This window comes from Taurulus bubalis (assembly GCF_910589615.1).
Source record: "Taurulus bubalis genome assembly, chromosome: 1".
NCBI lineage: Eukaryota > Metazoa > Chordata > Actinopteri > Perciformes > Cottidae > Taurulus > Taurulus bubalis.
The window spans coordinates 20,812,924-20,833,156 of record NC_136589.1 but is presented as its reverse complement, the minus strand read 5'-3'; the positions used below and the strand labels follow the sequence as shown (position 1 = coordinate 20,833,156).

Below are 20,233 nucleotides of genomic sequence, written 5' to 3'. Positions count from 1 at the left end.
AAACGTATCTGTTGTATCTGGGTGAAATGTAATCCCGGCCGCGCCTCCGCCGCCACACTCAAGAGGTTCACTGTTTATGTATTGTCATTCTACAGCATCAGAATGTTCAACAGAATGTAATTGTAGTCCCTTTGTGCGACACACGAAAAACTAAACTAAACAATATTTTATGATGGAGTATGGAGTTTGAGTTGTGGAGTCTCAGCCTGAGAGAAGAAGCTGCTCTGAAGTCTAGTGGTACAACAGCAGATACTTCTGTATCTCTTGCCAGAAGGCAAACAAGCCGCTGCGGGGGTGGGTATGGTTTTTTGTGTCCTTTGGATAGGCACCTCATCTCACCGATATCCCAATAATGCACACAGAAGGATTCACAAAGGTATTTGTAATTTATATATAAATGACTATCTCCCTCTTTTCAATGCACACAAAAATAAGTAGCATTATATATAAATGTAAAACTTTATATGAAAATAGGATTCAAATATATTTCTGATGTACACACAAATGGAATGGAAATTCACAAATATATGTATTCATAAGGATTTTACATTTTCATCAAAAACATCTCAATCACAATCAGATGTCTCATTCGCCCCCACGAGTGTATACCATCATGGTATCATGGCATCATGGCATCATCAGAGTGGAGACCAGGGAATGTGGTGAATAGGAACCTCCTGGAAACAACAGCTTGCTTCAGCATGGTCAAAACTTTGGACTTGTGCACCGCCGACAAGTATTGAAACAACCAAACGTATGACAGATAAGACTGTAAAACAAACAGAGCGATACGGCAACTGGATTACATCCAGATGTTGACTGACAGACCAACATCTGGCCAGGCCTCAACTTCACATTTTGAAAATTCAAGCATTCAAAATTTTAGTATGGCCAATTTTGGTATGGTCACTTCCGTTCACTGGTTGCAAAAAACTAAGATGGCAGAGGCCAACATCCAAGATGGCGATGGGCAATATGCCAAACTTAAGGCTTCAAAAATGCAATCCACAAAAAAAATGGGTAGCATCACAACGACTACTTCCACTTCTTACATACAAGCTATGCAGCTGGTAAACAAGCATACAGCTATGCTTACATTAGCTAATATTAGCTAACACTGAGATTTGTGGGGGAAAGAAGTGTATTGATTGGGGAAAATGGGGGAGATCTCCAGAAGGATGAATTCTACCTCTCATTTGATGAGATGCGTGCTCAGTTGAATTGTGGTTCAATACCCAGACCGTTTTTCAGGGACTTTGAACCATATCATGTGGTCTTAATTTTAGTTAGCTGATACGGTTGAAAGCTCTGGAAAAATCTAGTAACTGCATGTTGAACTACTATTTTGAAGGTCAAGAATGACCATTCATGTTTAGCTAGTATCATGGGATGGTATGCACATTGACACCAGTGTCACATACGTGTACACCATGACAAATTCACTGCCAACAGTCCTACTTTCTGTAAAGACTATCCAGAAACATTTAAGAAAATATTACATCATTTAATGCTGTTCTAAACATAGAGCAGATTTGTGCATCGGTGGTAATTTGCCTTCTGATGACAACTAACTCCAGCCAGCCTCTGCATCCTCAGCTCTCATGAGCTCTACAATACTATTAGCCAGGGTCCATTATCAGGAGGGTCTCACCCATATCCAAAGTAGTACTGGTAGGACCCGGCAATCTTGAGGTCCAGAGAGCAGAACTTATCAGAGTCATCCTCCCTTCCTGTTGGGTAGCTCCATGCCAAAACACGGAAGTTGTTTTGTTTAAAATGCTGTCCTTCAAGCGGATAGTTGGTGTGAACCACAACCCTCCTCCCCTGAAGATTTGGACCCAGGCGAAACTGGAGCTCAAAACCTGTGGAGGCAGAAATGTTTTCATTAATTGCTTTATTTCAACACATGGCAATCACGGAAGATAAATGGTATGTTTAAATGCTTACAGCCATGCCACTAAATGGTCTTAGGGGTGTGCAAAATGACCCAACATTTATATGACAGTATTTCTGGGGGGTTTTGTGGTGACGTATTACAAAATTAAACTCCACTGAAAGTGATTCTAGGTGGAGCTGAGGCCAGCCCGGGTAACGCAGCAGAGCAGCTAGCGGCGAGCGCACTGGTACGCACCGACCTGTCACTCAAAGCAGCCACAACTTCAATTATGCCTGACTTAAAGCCGTGATATAATTAAAAAAATATATAAAAAAATATATATATATATATTTTATTTTTTTTTTATATATTTTTTTTTATATATACATAAGCAAAAATAGACATAGAAATGATGTGTTGCAGCCTGTCAGTAGCAGCAGCAATGTTGTCTGTGTGGAGACTACATGCGAACATGCTGTGTTCTGCTCAAACTGTTATCATAGGCGCAGGAAAGAAATGGTTCCGCGGCGGTTGTATCTCACTCGTCCTGGTGTGTATGCGAAACCAAAATGTGTGTGCAAAATCCATGTTGGCAATGGAAATGGTATACCGGCTACTAATAATGACTTGATTTTTGTGAATGTAATTATCAATTTCAATGAAAAAAAACCTTGTCGGGCTGCAAGATTATTGCCAAAATAGTAAGCACAATAACCCCAACCCCCAAATCATATTATGTCCCATAAGACAACTCTCAAATAAACAAAAGGAATACTACACAAATATGTCACTCATAGTGATATTAGCCAAACGAATAATAGACTTCCTGGTCCTTCACAGTGGACCATAAAAGGATGTCTATATATAGTCCAGTTTAACAGCCGGCCCACAAACTCCCGATCAGGTTCAGAGTGCTGCAAATGTCAAATTTCTACCTCCAAACTAACTCCTTACACACACACACACACACACACACACACACACACACACACACACACACACACACACACACACAGTAATTTGACTTAACGCAGCACTTCTTAATAACTTTTATGTCATGACACCTTTTTTTTCCCCTTGCCTGCCAATCGGGAGCAACTTGGCATTTAGTGTCTTGCTCAAGGGCACGTCACCCCACGGACAGGGGTAGCCTGGTATCGGTCAGATATATAAATGTTTTCCCATCAAAAGAGATATGGCACACGTGTTTAGATATGAATTGGCAAAAACTGTGTTTACATTTCCTAAAGAGCGAGATCTCAATTTTATCAGTCCTTCTCATAATTAAATCCCACCCATTGCATCACTTGGAAACATGTTACATCAAAGAAGTTAAATGGGATTAAGATGTATGCTTGACCCTTAAATACGTAAGGAAGCATTCATTTAAATCCACAATACAAATTTATTTTCAAACCGCAAAAAAAAAAAAAAAAAGACTTTCTGAACACAATCCATCCCTGATTCCCAGCGGACTAGTTGAGGGCAGAAGGACTTCAAGACACCTACATTGCATACCCTAAATTCACCTTAAAATAAGTTGGTTGGGTTCTGTCACCGCCCAAAATGTGTAGTGTAGTTCAGAATTGGCATGGTCTGAGCAGCCTCCCTAATACATCCAGGCATTAAGTAAAGTGGACAGCGAAAGGGCAGTGTTTAAATGAAGCGTTACCTTGTTCAAGTCTGAACAGGGTCCTCTCTAAATTCTCTGTGGCGTTGATCATCAGGACTCGGATCTGCTTCAGGTGTTGAGGTAACATAATGGGACGATCTTCAACGTGAACTGATCCTTGGCCTCCTGAAAAGAGGAAAAATAAAGCTTACTAAATAGTTAGAATCATTTGCTTAACACAAAACACTTTTACAATTTATTAAAAAAAGTTTTTTGGTGTCTGAACTGTATGAAATAGTCCCCAAACTGGACCACATCCCCATTCCAATGGGAAGAAAAAGTTCCAACATCTTGTTGTACACTACAACGTCTCAGCTAAAGTTAAGCACTAAAACCCTGTAGACTGAAAAGAGATAGCATTCAATAACATTACATTTGCGGTACATACAGTAGACCTCCGACTAGTCGATTTTTGTAATTTGATCCCCTTTTTTTTTGGGTATATTTCCCATTCAATTTAGAGTCCATTTCAATACTTAAAGACCTGCTGCAATTCAGTTTACAGCCAGATTGTAGCTGGAGGAATACAGAAGAGGAGCTTATATCTTTTTTATATAATATAATTTATGTGGAGCAAAGCTCATTGAGTTGAACCAATCGGCAAGAGACCCACAAACTTTCAAGAGACAAATGGGGTAGACCACACAATAACTGAGAACACCTCAAAGGAAAGCAACTCTGAAGTAACAAGTAGAGTTACAAACCAGCAACAGAAGTGTGTCATACTTCAGCAGCTTGAAGGCCAACTATCTACTGTTTTCAGCTTTCAGAGGTATGGCAATTCGAAATGTGATCATTATGCAAGTTCTAAAAAAACACTTGAGCTCCGAGCGAATTCATGTGTGACCAAACTACGAATGCAGCAGTAAAAAAAGAACTACTGATTTAACAGTCAAGGGGGGACGTTTGTGAAATCATGTCAACATAGGCGATCTCAAACACAAAAAGGTCTGCCCACATTGATCAGCATTTACAATGTGAAACTAATATACAAGTACATGACTGACATGAATACCACATAGAAGTTTGCCAAACATTGCTAACGGGCATGAAGACAAGAGAGATTACATGTTAAAAGAGGATGTTCAGACACTGAGTTGATTGAGACATGCGTTGTGCAAACTGTTGTAACACAACACAAGGCAGTCCACTTTACATACCATGAGTATGTACATGAGCTGAGACAATAACTGCTGCTAAAAACTGAGTTGGTGATCAAGCCTCATTGGCTGGAGCATTTTTGCCTTTAAATGTCCATTTTACTGGACACAATTAAACAGTAAAGATCAACTGAATGATCAAACTTGCAACTGATGGTCTGTTAAACATCTGGAATAACAGCAGTAAGTCCTAGAAGATCCAGAATTGTTTTTTCTAAATGACAATATGACTAACCCTTAACAACTGAAATCAATGTGCGATAATGACAAGTCAAAAAAGAAAAAAGAACCAACAACCATTTTCAATGATGGGAAGTAATTACATATAATCACTCAAGCACTGCATTTATTAAGTACAATTTTGAGGTACTTGTGAAAGGGTCTCATATTATAATAAAGTATTTAAATTGCTGGTAACAGCTGTGCACCCATTGGCCACTATCACATTCACAGCCCAATTGCACCAATAAAGATACTTTATTAAACGTCTCATCTGGGCCAAAGTGATTGATGGGCCGGTCGACCTCTACTGTAGACTATCCAGTAGGACATATGAAGGGGTTAAAACCAACTACACAATTCTAATTTTGCTTGGCCACACATACACATGAATGCATTCGTGATAATAAATGATATATCATAAATGACAATATAACATGACGAGGGCCACTATGCAGAATGAGCATTTACTGTTGATACTATTGATAAATACTTGTTGTGAATTCTTTCTACTGTGTGCAATTACTATTTATATTGAAAAAAAAAGGATCTACATCCCTGACTATTTTAGCTTCTTGGACTCCGGGATTATATCCACATATTACAATTTGTACGGTTTCCTTGAGTGTGCAATCTGATTTTCAAGGATAAACGTTACAGTACTAGAAACTACTCAATTAAACTGGTATGTCTCCATACCGCAAGCCCTAAAATGACTAAAAGCAGACACCACAGACATATGCTGCTGTTTTGGATGATTTTATTCAAGGAAAATCACATGGCAAAGACACTTTTTTAATATGTGCGCCGACTTCGCAGAACTTCCTCGTCGAAACGCAGAGGCCAATGATGGTACTTGAACAAGACTGCAGCAACAGAGCATGCTGTCAGTGGAGCAGGTTGATGCCTCCAGAGTCACTGAACCTAGCTCCCTTTGAGTCTGCGCAGTGCGTCCGATAAGAACAAGGTCAGGAATCCAAGCGTTAATGTCACACTACCTATTTATACATCTCTTCCGACGACTGTTAGCTTGTACTGTCCGTACAAAGACAGCGTGACAAACAGATATAGACGTACAATATCAAGAGGACGGCAGATGAATATTCGCCACGACGATACAAGAACCTGCAAAGCTAATATCCCGTTTGTGGTTGGACTCCAAATTCCATTCAAAAGAGTGGACATTTGATGTTGACTCGCTTACTAGCACACCGTCATTCACCGTACATTATAATGCAAACCCCAAATGTGATTATTAGTAGACAGTTGACAATTCGGCATACGTACACGTTAGCAAAGACACCTTATTTTAATAACGCCACACGATTAACTTGTGGTTCTCCATGTCTTCGGCTCCAGCATAATGTGCTGTAGTGGGCGGTGCCGTTAAGTTGACATTTGATTGTGGAAAGTAACGCAAACTCGAGACTTATTTAATGTTTCATAAGGTAAAATTAGGGTTCCTTCGTCGCAAGGAAACGTTAAAAATGTTGATTAATGGACAACATGCTAAATAGTTATGAGCATTCGTCGTCTATAAACAACTAAGGATGTGTTTTCCCATATTGGGGTGTAATGTTGAATTACGAAGCGCAACGTGCAAAGCGTTAAAGCTAGGTTAGTATTATAATTAAAGTTATAACAGTAAGCTAAACTTATATCAGCAAACGTTAGCTGACGTCTGTTAGCTAAGTTAGTGATGCATCTTTCGACCTGCTCGCATATAGCTGGGGATACAACTCGTATACGCATAATAATATGACACTATTACACGACAATCCAATCCACTGTCTACTTATCATCCCCGCTCACCTGCCAGTTGGGTGTCTGTAGGTCACAGCAACAGGACGCTCCGGGGTGACGGCTCTGTTTTTCTTGTCTGGACAGAGAGGCAGGGGGCGTGGTCTGCAGCCCGGAGGCTTTACCGTAATAACCCAAGCAAAACGGAATTATTATGTGTTTATAATTTTAAGACACTTTCAAACCTGTATTTATTTAACAATGGACATTTGTGCACTGATCATTTTGTGTAAATATGGATTGCATGCATGATTGCAGGAAGCTGCCCTGTAGCTTCAGTCAGTCTTGTAGCCTATTTGGGAATGTAGTGCCTTGCTCATGGGAACTTCAGAGGTGGTTGCTGAAGCACAACAACTTGCATTTGTATGCGTACCCTAAACCCCAGTCACTTAGCTTCTGTATTGACTGAAGAAAAATGTCAAGCGCTTACTTAGACATTATAGCCTACTCTGCTGTATTGCAACAGTATGTGTGTAATGTCGGACAAATCTATGCAATGTTGTTTGTTTACAGCAATAACTAATTGATTGAAATAGGATATTGCTGCCAAAATGCTCATGCTCTTGCACAATTTTTGTTGCGCAATTTCTAAGCTTTGCCAGACACATACACTGCACGTAGGCACACAAACAGACAAGGGAGTTACATAAGATGGCACTGCAGTGCAGCTGTTGGGCAGACAAGAGCAGCACACCAGGTCTGTACAAAAAGAGCACTGGCTAGTAACATAATATCAAGATGAGGTCATACATTGACATATATCAGCTCAATGTAATCTTAAATCACGGGAAAATTGCCACTTTCACGAGAATATATTTTTTTAATCAAAGTGTCATTAGGCCTGGTCATTTGAAATACAGGGACACAGTTCATTTACAAAGCATAAGAATGCTAAAATCTGCACACATATTACGTTTGACTGTATGTTCTGTTTTCAGGGGAGAACATCATATAAGATGGAAAGGCTGATCATCAAAAACATTTGTTTGACTTAGTCACTGTGAATGTAATTTGAACAAATCTCTTGTGCAGACTCCTCAACGTACATCATGAAATGAGTGTCCCTTTCATACCACCCGAGGGAAATCTTGTTCATACACATCAACAATGGACAAATCCAAATCCCAAACTTTGAGAAGTTAAGGCACATTTTTTTCTGGTTGAACAATCTATCTATAGCCTCTCATATGTGCACACTAATTATATTTCTTCAGTGTGTCGCGTAGAGTTGTCTCACTGGGAAAATAATTTACATGAAGGAAACTAAAAACACTATTGCAGAATGAAGTGTCCCACAATGGAAGCACAGTGAAAATTAAGCTACTTAAAACTGTTAAAACCCATAACACATTGTAGAGATGCTCCAGGGACATTGAACAAAACAAAAGGATAAGATATTGAAATCCTTGAAAAAAATTGTTAATTGCTTGCTACTTTAAATTTACATTATAGACTCAAATCAGATTCAGATTCAACTTTATTGTCATTGCACAGAGGTACAAGTACTATGCAATGTAGTGACCATAAGTGTGTGTGTGTGTGTGTGTGTGTGTGTGTGTGTGTGTGTGTGTGTGTGTGTGTGTGTGTTGGGGCTATCACTGTGGTGCAGCGTTCAGTAAGTTGACAGCTGAGTGGAAGAAGCTGTTCCTGAGCCTGCTGGTCCTGGAATGGAGATTCCTATAGCGCCTCCCAGAGGGGAGGAGGGCAAACAGCCTGTGGCGGGGTGTGTGGTGTCCCTGACGATGCTGTGCGCCCTCCGCAGGCAGCGCTTGAGGTGGACGGTCTCCTCCACCAAACTGTGATGCATACTATTTTCCAGGAACATTTAAAATGTGTGTTTACCATTTGGTGCATTAGAGGGAAAAACACACTGGAGCCATGGTGATTCATATGGAGTCAGCGTGGCTCATACAAGGACTGTTGACGTGTCTGTCTTCTGACTGAGCACTGTTCTCTTTCAAAAACAGTTGTTTCTTTAAATGAAGTTGGAAAGAGAGAAAAGAAACAAGAAAGAAAAAACGTTTTTGAAAGGCATCATTCTGCAGTGTCCTGAACCCTTGTGTAAGTATCTATGAGCACATGAACAGATCAAAATACTTGTATTGACAATACTGATTGCTGAGTGTGTTTCTTTTGCTTTCATCACACACCATCAAAACAGCAGTCCACAAACTAATGGATGATATATATATATATATATATATATATATATATATATATATATATATATATATATATATATAATATATAAGAAGTGGACATAGTTGTCATGACAGCACCCATTAGTTTGTGGACTGCTGTTTTGATGGCTGCCTCCGTCTTGTTTTTTTTGCAACCAGTGAAAGATAAGGTAGCCCTGCCGTAAATCATACCTGTTTTATGGTCTGTTTGACTCTAAATGGACTATAATTTAGCACCGGAGGTTGCTGCCTGTCGCAGACCAGATAGGCGGCGGCTTGCTCAGTCAACACAATCCACGGACAATTTGACTTGTGAAACACAGATGTAATAGCAGAAGTGGAGCCATACTTGATGTAATCATTTACACATGATTTTGCTGCTATTACAAGACAATTTCTCTGCTGTGAAAAAGTCTATGTTTTCTTTGATGGTCACATGACCATCTATAAGATTTTTAAGCGGTGACCATTGGGGACCAAAGGAACCCAACATTAGTTTAGGAAAAAATAGCTGGCTCGGCTAGAAAAGGACTCATCAATTATTTTCTTATAGATGAACAGCATTAGCTGTAAATAGAATGTACACGTGACAATGAAACCTGCACGCAGTAAAAAGTCATATCAGGAGGTTCCAATAGTTCATCCACCATGTTGTAAAACTGCTACAAAATAGGTACACACACACACACACACACACACACACACACACACCACTGGAACAGAGGAAATGATATGTACTCACACACATATATATATATATATATATATATATATATATATATATATATAGCCACGGTTGGAATATTTTCCTTCTGCTGCAGCAGGACGAATGGTGAGTACACCAACCCTATTACCAACTTTGGTTCAACAGTCTTCCTTAGAAGTAGACCATTTCTTTATGTCTGAATGTCAAAATGACTGCAAAGAGAAACAAAACAGCTATAGAGACTCAAAATGACTACAAAGAGAAGCAAATCAGCTACAAAGAGACTCAGCAGCAATAGAAGATAAAAGTGCAATACAAAATGTTGGAGAGCCTTAGCAAGAAGCAGAGAGCAGGTCTTTATCTTACGGTTGATTTGTTAGAAAGTGTATTCCAGAAACATTGTTTGTGGTCATACTGAATTAATTCTTTACTGGATTGTGTGATTTCTTTTTCATTTCAGAAATTGTGGACACTGTGTAGCAGCTGATACTATGTCTCCTGTCTCCGGCTTGTGTGTCCTTCTCTTCATCTCTGTCTCGGTGTGTTACTGGGTACCAGCAGGCTGCTATGCCAACGGCAAGGTCACTAAAGCCTGTGGCAACATGGAACCCCGCCATGGTGTCCCTGGTCAAACCACTCAAAGCCCCTACCACCTAGAAACCAACACCACCACATTCAGCCCTGGAGAACAGGTCAAAGGTAACCAAGGACTGTGACAAGTCATAGTTAAAGTCACACTCCCAGTTCAGGCATATCAATGAAACCCATAGCTGTGATAAAGCTTAATCCATGAAGTCACTACCATTATAGCAAAACTGTTTACTTTTAATATGCAGTACTCCAAAATGAAGAAGCCAGTGAGCAGTCATTTGCAATTTTAACAAATTAGACACAAGACTGTCTTTTACCAGGGCAAAATACAGATCTTAGTAATAGCTTAGTAACTTATTAGTCTCGAACCAAATTAATAAAAATCATTGATAATGTTGATATCATTTTCTTTTAATTCTTACATTTCTTAATCACTCTTTTCCAGTCATCCTCACCGGAACATCGTATTTTGAGGGATTTCTGCTTCAAGCCAGGGATGCAGCCAATCAGGGCTCAGGAACCACAGTTGGCACCTTCACCCTGACCAATCGGAGCACACAGCTGCTCACCTGTGATAAGCACCAGGTGTGTACACAAAACACATAAAGACACATTTTGTATTATCACAAAACCCATAAAGATAACACTCAAATAAGATTATTACATACAATATACAAATTCAATAAAAAAAACGTTGTTTGTGTGTACAGGGTTCAGCAGTCAGCCATACGAGTAAGGCCAGACAGACAGAGGTGCGTGTCATCTGGAACGCTCCTGCAGATGCTCCCAAACAGGTTCAGTTTTTGTGAGTTTATTTATTTCTCAATTCTCATTAAAAGTGTACCCTTTTCTGAACTATGGCCACTGTGTTCACACATTATAATTACAGCATAATTTGATACAGAAAAAAATAGTGTTCCAGTAGCTCAAGTAGAGTCATAAAGGCATAATGTGTTATTAGCAACATTAGCTAATGCAACTTTTTGCAACTCATTTCTGTGCTTACATTTTCTGTCTGAATAGAAACTGAACTATGGAAGCCCGTTTCCGAAACAAAACCAAAACCAAAAAAGTCATAATTATGAGATAATAAAGTCGAAATTATGAAATAAAAAGTCATAATTATGAGATAGTAAGTGCGCATGTGCTTCAGTGACGCTTGCTTTGATCCTTCCTGTTATCTGCGCTGTCTTCACAAGTCTCCTCATCCCGTCGCCGGTCTAACCATGCAAACGATATACAAGCGTAACTGTTGACGTTTTAGCTCAACAAATAATAGTATTGCTATTAATGTAGCTGTTGCATGTTATTTGAATTGCCTGATTATTTTTTTTAAAGCACCATCAGCAACCTGGTCTCACTCTGAACTTGTCAAATACTGGGCAGTACCCCCTCGTACTCTGATACAGAGGCACAGAGGCACATGATTTGTTTGCCTAAACGTAACTTCTAGAGCAGGAGTGTCAAACTCATTTTCACCCCGGGCCACATCAGCATCATGGTCGTCCTCAAAGGGCCGGTTGTAACTGTAACACTGAATACATTTAACTCCTCCCGAACATAATGTTAACTGTCTTTGTATTAGATTATTGTTTATTCAAGTGTAAAAATATTGTACATGCATTTATATAAATGTAAAAATATATGGAAGCAAATTTCTCTGTTACTATGACAGAAGTCCATTTAATTTAGGGTTAAGAAACCCACATTAGTAAAGATCAAACAAAAACAGAAGAAAATAACAAAGATCAAACGCACGTTATTATATTAACTTTCTTCAAAGCTTTTTTTTGTCACAGTTGAGAAGGACATAACTGGTCCAACAAATAATTGTGAGCAAATAAAGACATGCATGTGGTCTTGGGCAGTGGTTCAACTGGTCTGGGGCAGAGGTTCAACTGGTCTGGGGCAGTGATTCTGAACTGGTCTGGCTGCAGGACCCACCTTGACCCCTTAATGACAAGCTGAGATCCAATGCAAGGAACATTTTCAACTTCTCAAATTGATTTAATGATATGGTGCAGTTTAAACCTGAGAAAGTACACAATATCACAGTATGCCAACACAATTTTTTTTTGTTGAAATATTCCCTTTTACACTCAATTAAAAAACAAAAAGTGCATCTTAAGGACATGAGGTAATACAACACACATACTCTTTTTATAACTTCAGGCTTTTTTAACAGACTCAGTGTTTTCATGCACAAACATGGAATAAAATCGGTAATGAAGCTTAACTATCACAAATAGTCCAACGTGTAAACTCACGCAAGTAAAGCGTGTTGTGAACGCAGCATTGAAGAGTGTGAATAGATGGCACTCCGCTGCATAAAAAATCTCCTTCAAAATAAAAGCACATTAAAAATCCCCTTCAAAATAAAAGCCCATGCAAAGGTCCGCGATTCACTGAAAACGGGTCCGTGAAGCCGTCGCGGGCGCGGGCGCGAGTTTGACATATGTGTTCTAGAGCATCATAATTTGGAGTTTACGGCCAAGCATCAGTATTTGACTGATTAGGACTGAGAATGTGTTCATATATGCTAATTTAAATAATTTTGTGTTATGACTGTGTGACTTTATTTTAAAGGTCTGTATTTACTCTATGACAGAATATGTCAAAATACCTGTGTATGCATATTTTCCAGTGTGAGTGTAGTTGCCAACTACAATACACTTTGGGTGAAGCTGCCTGGACCAGTCATCTATCAGCCTGGTGTTACTCCCTACCCGCCTCAGTCAGACACTACACCTCGTCCAGTACAACCTACTACCACACCCACCATCCTGCCTGGGCCTGTGAGTGTTATAAACTTGAAACGTGAAACAAGTGAAACAAATTAAGACTAATAACTCCATCTCTCTATCATAGTTTACTTCTGACGGATGTGGCCAATCAAAATCCTGCCTGCTGGATCCTCCAGGCTGTGATCCAAAAGAAGATCCTCACTGCTTCTTCCTGTCCATGACTACCGAGGGACCAGACAAAACGGTCTGACTTTTAACTGTTTCATTTAAAATGAATTTGGGTGCTAAATGAAGCATTTGAACATCAATGGATTCTCAGCACATTCAAACTGAGCAACACATTCTCAATCCCAACTTGTCAAATACAGACACTCGGTCAGTGGCCCACACCACGAACTAAGAGGCTTCACCTTCCTCTCTAGCCTCAGTTTTGGACATGTCTGTTGCCTGCCAACAACAAATAGAGTCACTCACCAGGACAATACAACATTGTAATGCTCTGTTTTAATAACCCTATAACCCATCACGACCAAAAATAAATCAAGGAAAGCTGCTATTCTTGACCTTCAAGCAGGCAGCAAGAGAGAAAAGCTAATCTTCTCTAGCCTTTCTAAAAACAAGCCCGACAACGCAAAGAAAATATAGGACTTCATTGTTACCCAGCTCAAAATACCACATGACACCATCAAGAACATCACCTTTCAACACATCACCTGAGAGGAAAACACAAACGTCCACCATTGCCAAATGTGAACACTTCAGACAGAAAGAACTTGTTCAGCTCCAGGTAAAGCAACTTAATGGACCAGACTATGGACTCTAAGGCTACTATTTACCATCAAAAGGCTTCAAGGAAGGGAAAAAAAACCCTGCCCTTTTGCCACTCTGTATTTAGCACATTAACAACACTTAAACGCTGATATGATCTTTAAGGCGACCAAAATGTTGCAATTAACTTTAATGGAGTGAAGATACACTGTGAAAGGGTTAAAGTTGTAAGATGAAAACCCTGACAGCTCCCAGACAGGACAATGCTCCAGTGACCAATCAGTCATAAGACAGCCCCACCATTCAGTGCCCTACTTTATTGTCTATTCTAATCTCTTTTCCTGGAAATTAACATCATGCTGTGTAAAAGAAGACTTGAAACTAGTGATAAACTCATGTTTACTGCCTGATATTGTTAAAAACTGGACTGGGCTACCTGAAATGACATTAAAATAAAGTAAAATGAATATTACTCACTGCATCTTTGTCTCTTTTCTCTGCAGTCTGTGATTTTTGAGCTGAGTGGCCCGGCGGAGGGATACATTGCCTTTGCACTGTCCTGGGACACATGGATGGTAAACTAGTCCCTCAGTGTAACACAACATTCTGCATCAAATACAGACCAGGGCCCTATTTCTCGTACCTGGCATACTGAATTAGCCAGCTAATTTTCAGGATAAGATGACGTAGGTCAGGTTTAGAAAAAGCACCAGAGCAACACAGCCAAAAATGTAAACCTGCTCCCGCGCAGGCTAACTGAAATTCATTGGATAAGTTGGGCACTCCCACCGGACAAAAACGTCAGCTTACTCATTGATGAAGGAGTGATATTAGTCATATTAGTTTTATAGAGAGAGAGTTCTTCGAGATCGCCAAGATCCGTTCTCACATCATCATGACTTCCTGTACGAGGTGCTATCGATCCTGCCGACAAGGAATCATTTATTTACGAGACCATCTCGAGCCGTGTACATTGAACACCCCACGCCCATTCCCCGTCTCACAGACTGCATAGACTATGACCCGCTGCATGCCGTGCTGTTCTTAAGTTTATTTAGCGCTTAAGAAACTTATGGATTTGTTGAAAGCATAATTATATGACAGTGTTATTAGTACACCATACATATCATTATTGTAGAAAATGATTAAGGTGATCGTGATAAGAAGAATACAGAGAATCATACACAATTTCTTTTCACTGCTTCAATGGATTGAATTTTTGATTATGAATAATACATACATACTGATCCGCCCATACACATATTTAAACTCCTAGTTATATGGTAATCTACACATACATGTATATACACATATATAGTACATGATATATACACACATACAGTACATATATCCTCATAAGTATATGTCTATTCATATACTACTGCCAGCAGGCACATTTCAATCAATATAATCTGATTGATTTGGGTGATGAAGCACTTAAAATGAGTTGATACATTTTCCCAACACTGACGCATTTAACTTGTCTGATATATTTGCGGCGCTTATGTCTCGCAGCGGGGGCGGTGTTAAGCTGCGTTCACACCAAAAACGTTGCAAAAATGTTGAGAATTGTTTGCTGTGAATGCAGCATTAGATTTTGCCATGATTAATATGCGTTCATGATCATCTCCTGCTTCTCAGCCAGAAATAAAAAGAGGTTCCTCTGAGTTTATTTCCCATTGTACTGTTAGAACATTGTGGTGTCAGTGCTCGATTATTATCCCATCTGAAGAGGAACATGCATGCGCATTTATCCAGATGACTGACGTCTGGTTAGAATTAATAAGACCGTTTCAGCACGGATCTTCCGTGGAGAAACTGAGTTAGCCTGATGTCAATCATCTCGCTAATTTAAGATGGATTATAGGACATTTGCTCGACTTTGTTGAACCACGTACGAAGAATACCCCCCTGGTTGATCTTCAGTATAATCAGAAGACTGAAGCTCAAAAATCACTCAATAGTGTGCAGCAGGATTTCTGAGAAGAACAACTTTCTGTTATCACACATGTACCAAAATGTTCTAGATAAACCTGGATACGTAAGTGCTTACCATATGTATTTTGTGTTTGTTTGCGTGTGTGTGCGTGTGTGTGTGTGTGTGTGTGTGTGCGCGCGTGTAGGGCAACGACGACGTGTATATGTGTGTAAAAGATGGGGATAGAGTATCAGTGAGTGCTGCCTTCGTCAGTGGAAGAACCCACCCTGAGGACCAGTCACAGGTGACACATGATTCTGCAAGGCGAATAACCACATCGCCCGTACTAAAGGCACAGACAGGAGATTGAAATCCATCTTCTCACAAAGAAAGCAAATACATTTCACCAAATCTTCCTCCCTTAAATTGTATTGGATCTGAAGCCAAAATGATTGTTGTCCTTCTTTCTGGTGTGTTTGCAGTTTGGTCTCTCCTCGGTGTCGTGGCGGCTGGCAGATGGAGCGATTCAGTGCAGGTTGAGCAGACCAGTCAAACTGGTCAATCAGGAACCAGCTCGCTATGATCTGGACCATGATTACTTCCTGTTTCTCACCAACGGACATGCTCAGGATGGTAAAGGAGTCTGCACACACCCATGCAGGAAACAGAACTCATTGACCCTGACTTGTCATCCTCTGTCTTGGAGGCCAGTCAAAGTTCTTATCAAGTTTTGTAGCGTCACACGGATGGTAGTTTGATCTACATCAACAGGATGTAATTACCAGAGAATGATGAACGCATAAAGTACAGGCTTATTCACCGTTGGCTTTTTCTTACACTCTGGTTAATGGTTAATTGGCCTTTCAAGAATGAAGTGATTTATAAATGCATGACACAAATACATTCTCACTTTTTACTAACGTGCATTTTTTAGCAGTTGCTGCAGTCAGAGTTTAAGATTCCTAGAATGACCATTACACTGTTACACTAACAACTTTTATGTCCCACCATAGTGCAGATTTTGTGCCGATATATACAGTAATACCATTTTTTTTAAACAAGCACCATTCCTTGTATCTCTCCTCTAGGTAAAATATGGAAACATAGTCACCAGCCATTAATCTCAACCTACAGGAAACACATAACTGGACCCCCTGAGGTCCTACGAGGCTCACGGGGACCCATCATTTTGAAAATGCATGGTTTGTTCAGATCTTCATTTTTACATTTATTTATTTAATTAGTTACATTCATTTTGTGGAGTCCAATTAGCCCAAGGATGTGTTATCTAAGCTTTATGAGTTACGACTACGACATATGTAGAATATGTAAAATCAAACAATGATGAAAACACAAGATGATTAAATAAGGATATCACTCTACCAGCTGATTCTGGTAAGAGGGCGTAGATGTAATAGTTATGATGATGATGTTGCAGGTTAGTATTAAACTATTTTCAGTGTAACATTTAGTGTTACGTTTGGGAAGAACTTTAGTTAATTGGCTCCACTCCTCTAGGTGCACTAATGCTGTTAGCCTGGATGCTAACAGGAAGTGTTGGAACCTTCATCGCCAGCTTCTACAAACCTGATTGGCCAAATCAAACTCTGCTCGGCCAGAAGGTCTGGTTCCAGGTAGATATGATGCACACATACATGCGTACACACACATACACACACGTACACACGCACACACACATGCACACGCACGCACTCACGCATGCATGCACACATAAACACACGCACACACACTCGCACACACACGCACACACACACGTCCACAAACGCGCACACACACACACACACATGCACACCACGCACACACACACACAGCATAACATATTCAACATCATGGTATTGTCATTTCTTTCACTTATTTTTTTGCTAAGCGGGTATGTGTGTGTGTGTGTGTGTGTGTGTGTGTGTGTGTGTGTGTGTGTGTGTGTGTGTGTGTGTGTGTGTGTGTGTGTGTGTGTGTGTGTGTAGGTACATCGAGGCCTGATGGTGCTAACTGTGACTCTGACCATTGTAGCCTTTTGCCTCCCATTTATTTATAGGAAAGGTTGGAGCAAGGTACAGTACAAACACACTGCAACAAATATATTGCTTTACATTGTTACTGTACTGCTGTTATATTTATACACCACCAGCAGAGAGGGGTGTTGCATCAGTTATCAATGAATGCACAACTCTGGTGTGTGTGTGTGTGTGTGTGTGTGTGTGTGTGTGTGTGTGTGTGTGTGTGTGTGTGTGTGTGTGTGTGTGTGTGTGCATGTGTGTGTGCGCAGCATGCAGGTGTCCATCCATACCTGGGCTGCTGTGTTCTAATATTATCTTTGACTCAACCAGCAATGGCTGCAATCAGACCATCACCTGACTCACCCAGGTAATGAAATACCTCCTACGTTTACGTTCAGAAGAGGGTGCGATGTTCCCTTAGTGTCCGAGGTGATCTGAGGCCTGTCTGCCTCACAAGGCCACACCCCTCTGAAGCCCACAGGATTTCAACATTTATTTGACTGATTTATACTTTCTTGTAGTACCTATCCATGACTCAATTTAGAAAAACAATATATATATCCCTACATCCCAAACTCTAAACCGTATCATAGCAATGTTTTGATTGAGAATACAACTACCATATTGACTAACCACTTTCCAAGTTCAAACACAGTAGTTCACAGTAGTTCAAACAAATTCACCAAATGTGCAGTCTATATTGTGTGTGTGTGTGTGCATGTGTGTGTGTGTGTGTGTGTGTGTGTGTGTGTGTGTCAATCTAGTGCCAATCTACTGTAGTTCAATCCAAGCATCAGAATGGAGAAGAAAGGTGATTGAAGTGACCCTTGAAAATAACTTGGTTGTTGGTGCCAGAAATGGTTTAAGAATTGCTTTTTCTTTGTATTGTGATGTGACAAACAGTTACAGATAACAGTTAACAGATACATATTTTGATATAAATGAATCACAAAGGCCTAATAATCTGTGGACTTTGTTAAAAGGAAGATGGGGATATTTGTAAACTCTAAGACCCACTATCACAATTTTACAAAATTCTCAAAAAAACTAAAGAATTATATTTTATTTTCATGTTCTGAGGCTTTCTAAAGACAGCTGAACAAGGTGAAAAGAATCAATACAATTGGATTTCAAAGGTTCTCTTATGTCTTATGTTAGAATCATGAGGGTTTCAGCAAACAACACAACTGTGCATCAAAGAAAACAGCTGGTTGAACATCTGCTCTGTGATTAGTGTGCAGTCAAACACATAGTTTTGTTGTTGACACATGTTGAAACATTCATGTACAAACCTCAACAAATAAATAAATAATGGACTAGCCCTTTAATTATGTTGTTATTACAGTATATCAATAAATCAAGCATATTTCTATCTCTGTCCAGGAGATACATCTTTAACTGGGGCCACTGGGGAGTTGGGTCTGTGACTGAGATCATGGCAGGTTGGTGTGCATTCAAATACATTTCTGAACATTTCTTTTTACTTACAGTTTGCTACCTTGTTGATCAAAGTAACATCATGTCCCCTATTTGACTGCAGTGGCAGCCATGTTCCTGGGGATGCGTCAATCCTCGCTGCCCCTCCCCCAGCCATGGACAACACACGTTCTTATTGGCTACGTGACATGGCTGGCCTCATTTAGGATCCTCCTCCTGATACACAAGCACCTTTACACCAAAACATGTATGAAAACTGGATTATACAAGACTTTTATTGCTAGACTTTTACCCTGATGAATTATGATGCTTCTTCATGGCGCTGCTGAGTGATTACTGATATACTTGCATGTTACTCTAACTGTTGTTTGTTTGACCAACAGCAACAGGGTCAGTTGACCAACAAGCCATGCTCTCTGACCAATCAGAGCATAGTTGCTGGGTAGGTATGAGCCTCCATTTGTGTGTCTAAATCACTGTCATTGCTTACATAGTCATCATGATCTATGATCTCATGTTTCATGATTTTTGGTTTACCTTTCCTGTTATGGGTCTGATTAGACTTTAGCCTATTCTTCTGGTACGATGCTGGTCGTCAGAATTTGTTTACTTTATTCCAGGCTAGCTGTTTCCCCGTTTTTTATGAAACAATCAGTTAATTAATAACCGTCGTATCCAAATGACCTACATAAGCAAATGAGATTATCAGCAAGAACATTGGCTATTCTTAATGCCGGCCATCGGATCGGATTCCTCGTGAAATCACACAAAATTATTTCCAGCACACAAGTTCACCAAAAACTCCTTGCAAGTGACCAGCCCACCGTGAACAGATCTAGATACAGCCTCGCTATGCAACCAGCAGCAGAGGCTCCTCCTCTGGCCAGGAGCAGAGCTTTGCCTCGCTGCTCCGCCTGTCCCCTGCTGGGAGCCAAAACTGACACCACGCTGCTGGAAACCCAGACCGTATTACTGGACCCATTAGAGAGAAGGAAGGCACGGGAAAACCAATCAAATGAAAGATTCTCTTAACAGAGTCTTGTGCTAAGAAACACTTCTGCTTTTCTCCACAGGGACTGCCTAAATCAACAAGTACAAGTTATTTGTATTAGATTGGTGGTGGCTATAATCAATTAGTTCTATT

The 20,233-nt window shown here is 40.0% G+C and overlaps 2 protein-coding genes across 3 annotated transcripts in view; one reads left to right on the top strand and one right to left on the bottom strand.

Annotated features, from left to right (window-relative positions):
• Positions 1-3,646, bottom strand: part of LOC306744140 (glycogen debranching enzyme-like) — a 31,536-nt gene extending 27,890 nt beyond the window's left edge. For both annotated transcript variants that reach the window (XM_079226723.1, XM_079226724.1), the window contains exons 1-2: positions 3,549-3,646; positions 1,652-1,862 (exon numbers count right to left, since the gene is read on the bottom strand). In XM_079226723.1, coding sequence (XP_079082849.1) covers positions 1,652-1,862; positions 3,549-3,636 — 299 coding nt within the window. In that variant the 5' untranslated portion in view covers positions 3,637-3,646. The remainder of the gene's footprint in view (positions 1-1,651; positions 1,863-3,548) is intronic.
• A 4,748-nt stretch (positions 3,647-8,394) lies between these two features.
• Positions 8,395-20,030, top strand: frrs1a (ferric-chelate reductase 1a; the record flags this gene model as incomplete). Its single annotated transcript, XM_079227313.1, has 17 exons — positions 8,395-8,501; positions 10,074-10,312; positions 10,650-10,789; positions 10,915-11,009; positions 12,849-12,999; positions 13,073-13,192; positions 14,220-14,291; positions 15,840-15,938; positions 16,117-16,267; positions 16,723-16,836; positions 17,153-17,268; positions 17,620-17,706; positions 17,922-18,019; positions 19,036-19,094; positions 19,193-19,336; positions 19,473-19,531; positions 19,929-20,030. 17 exons carry the CDS (start codon positions 8,395-8,397, stop codon positions 20,028-20,030), a joined length of 1,953 nt encoding a protein of 650 aa, XP_079083439.1.
• Positions 20,031-20,233: the final 203 nt, after the last annotated feature.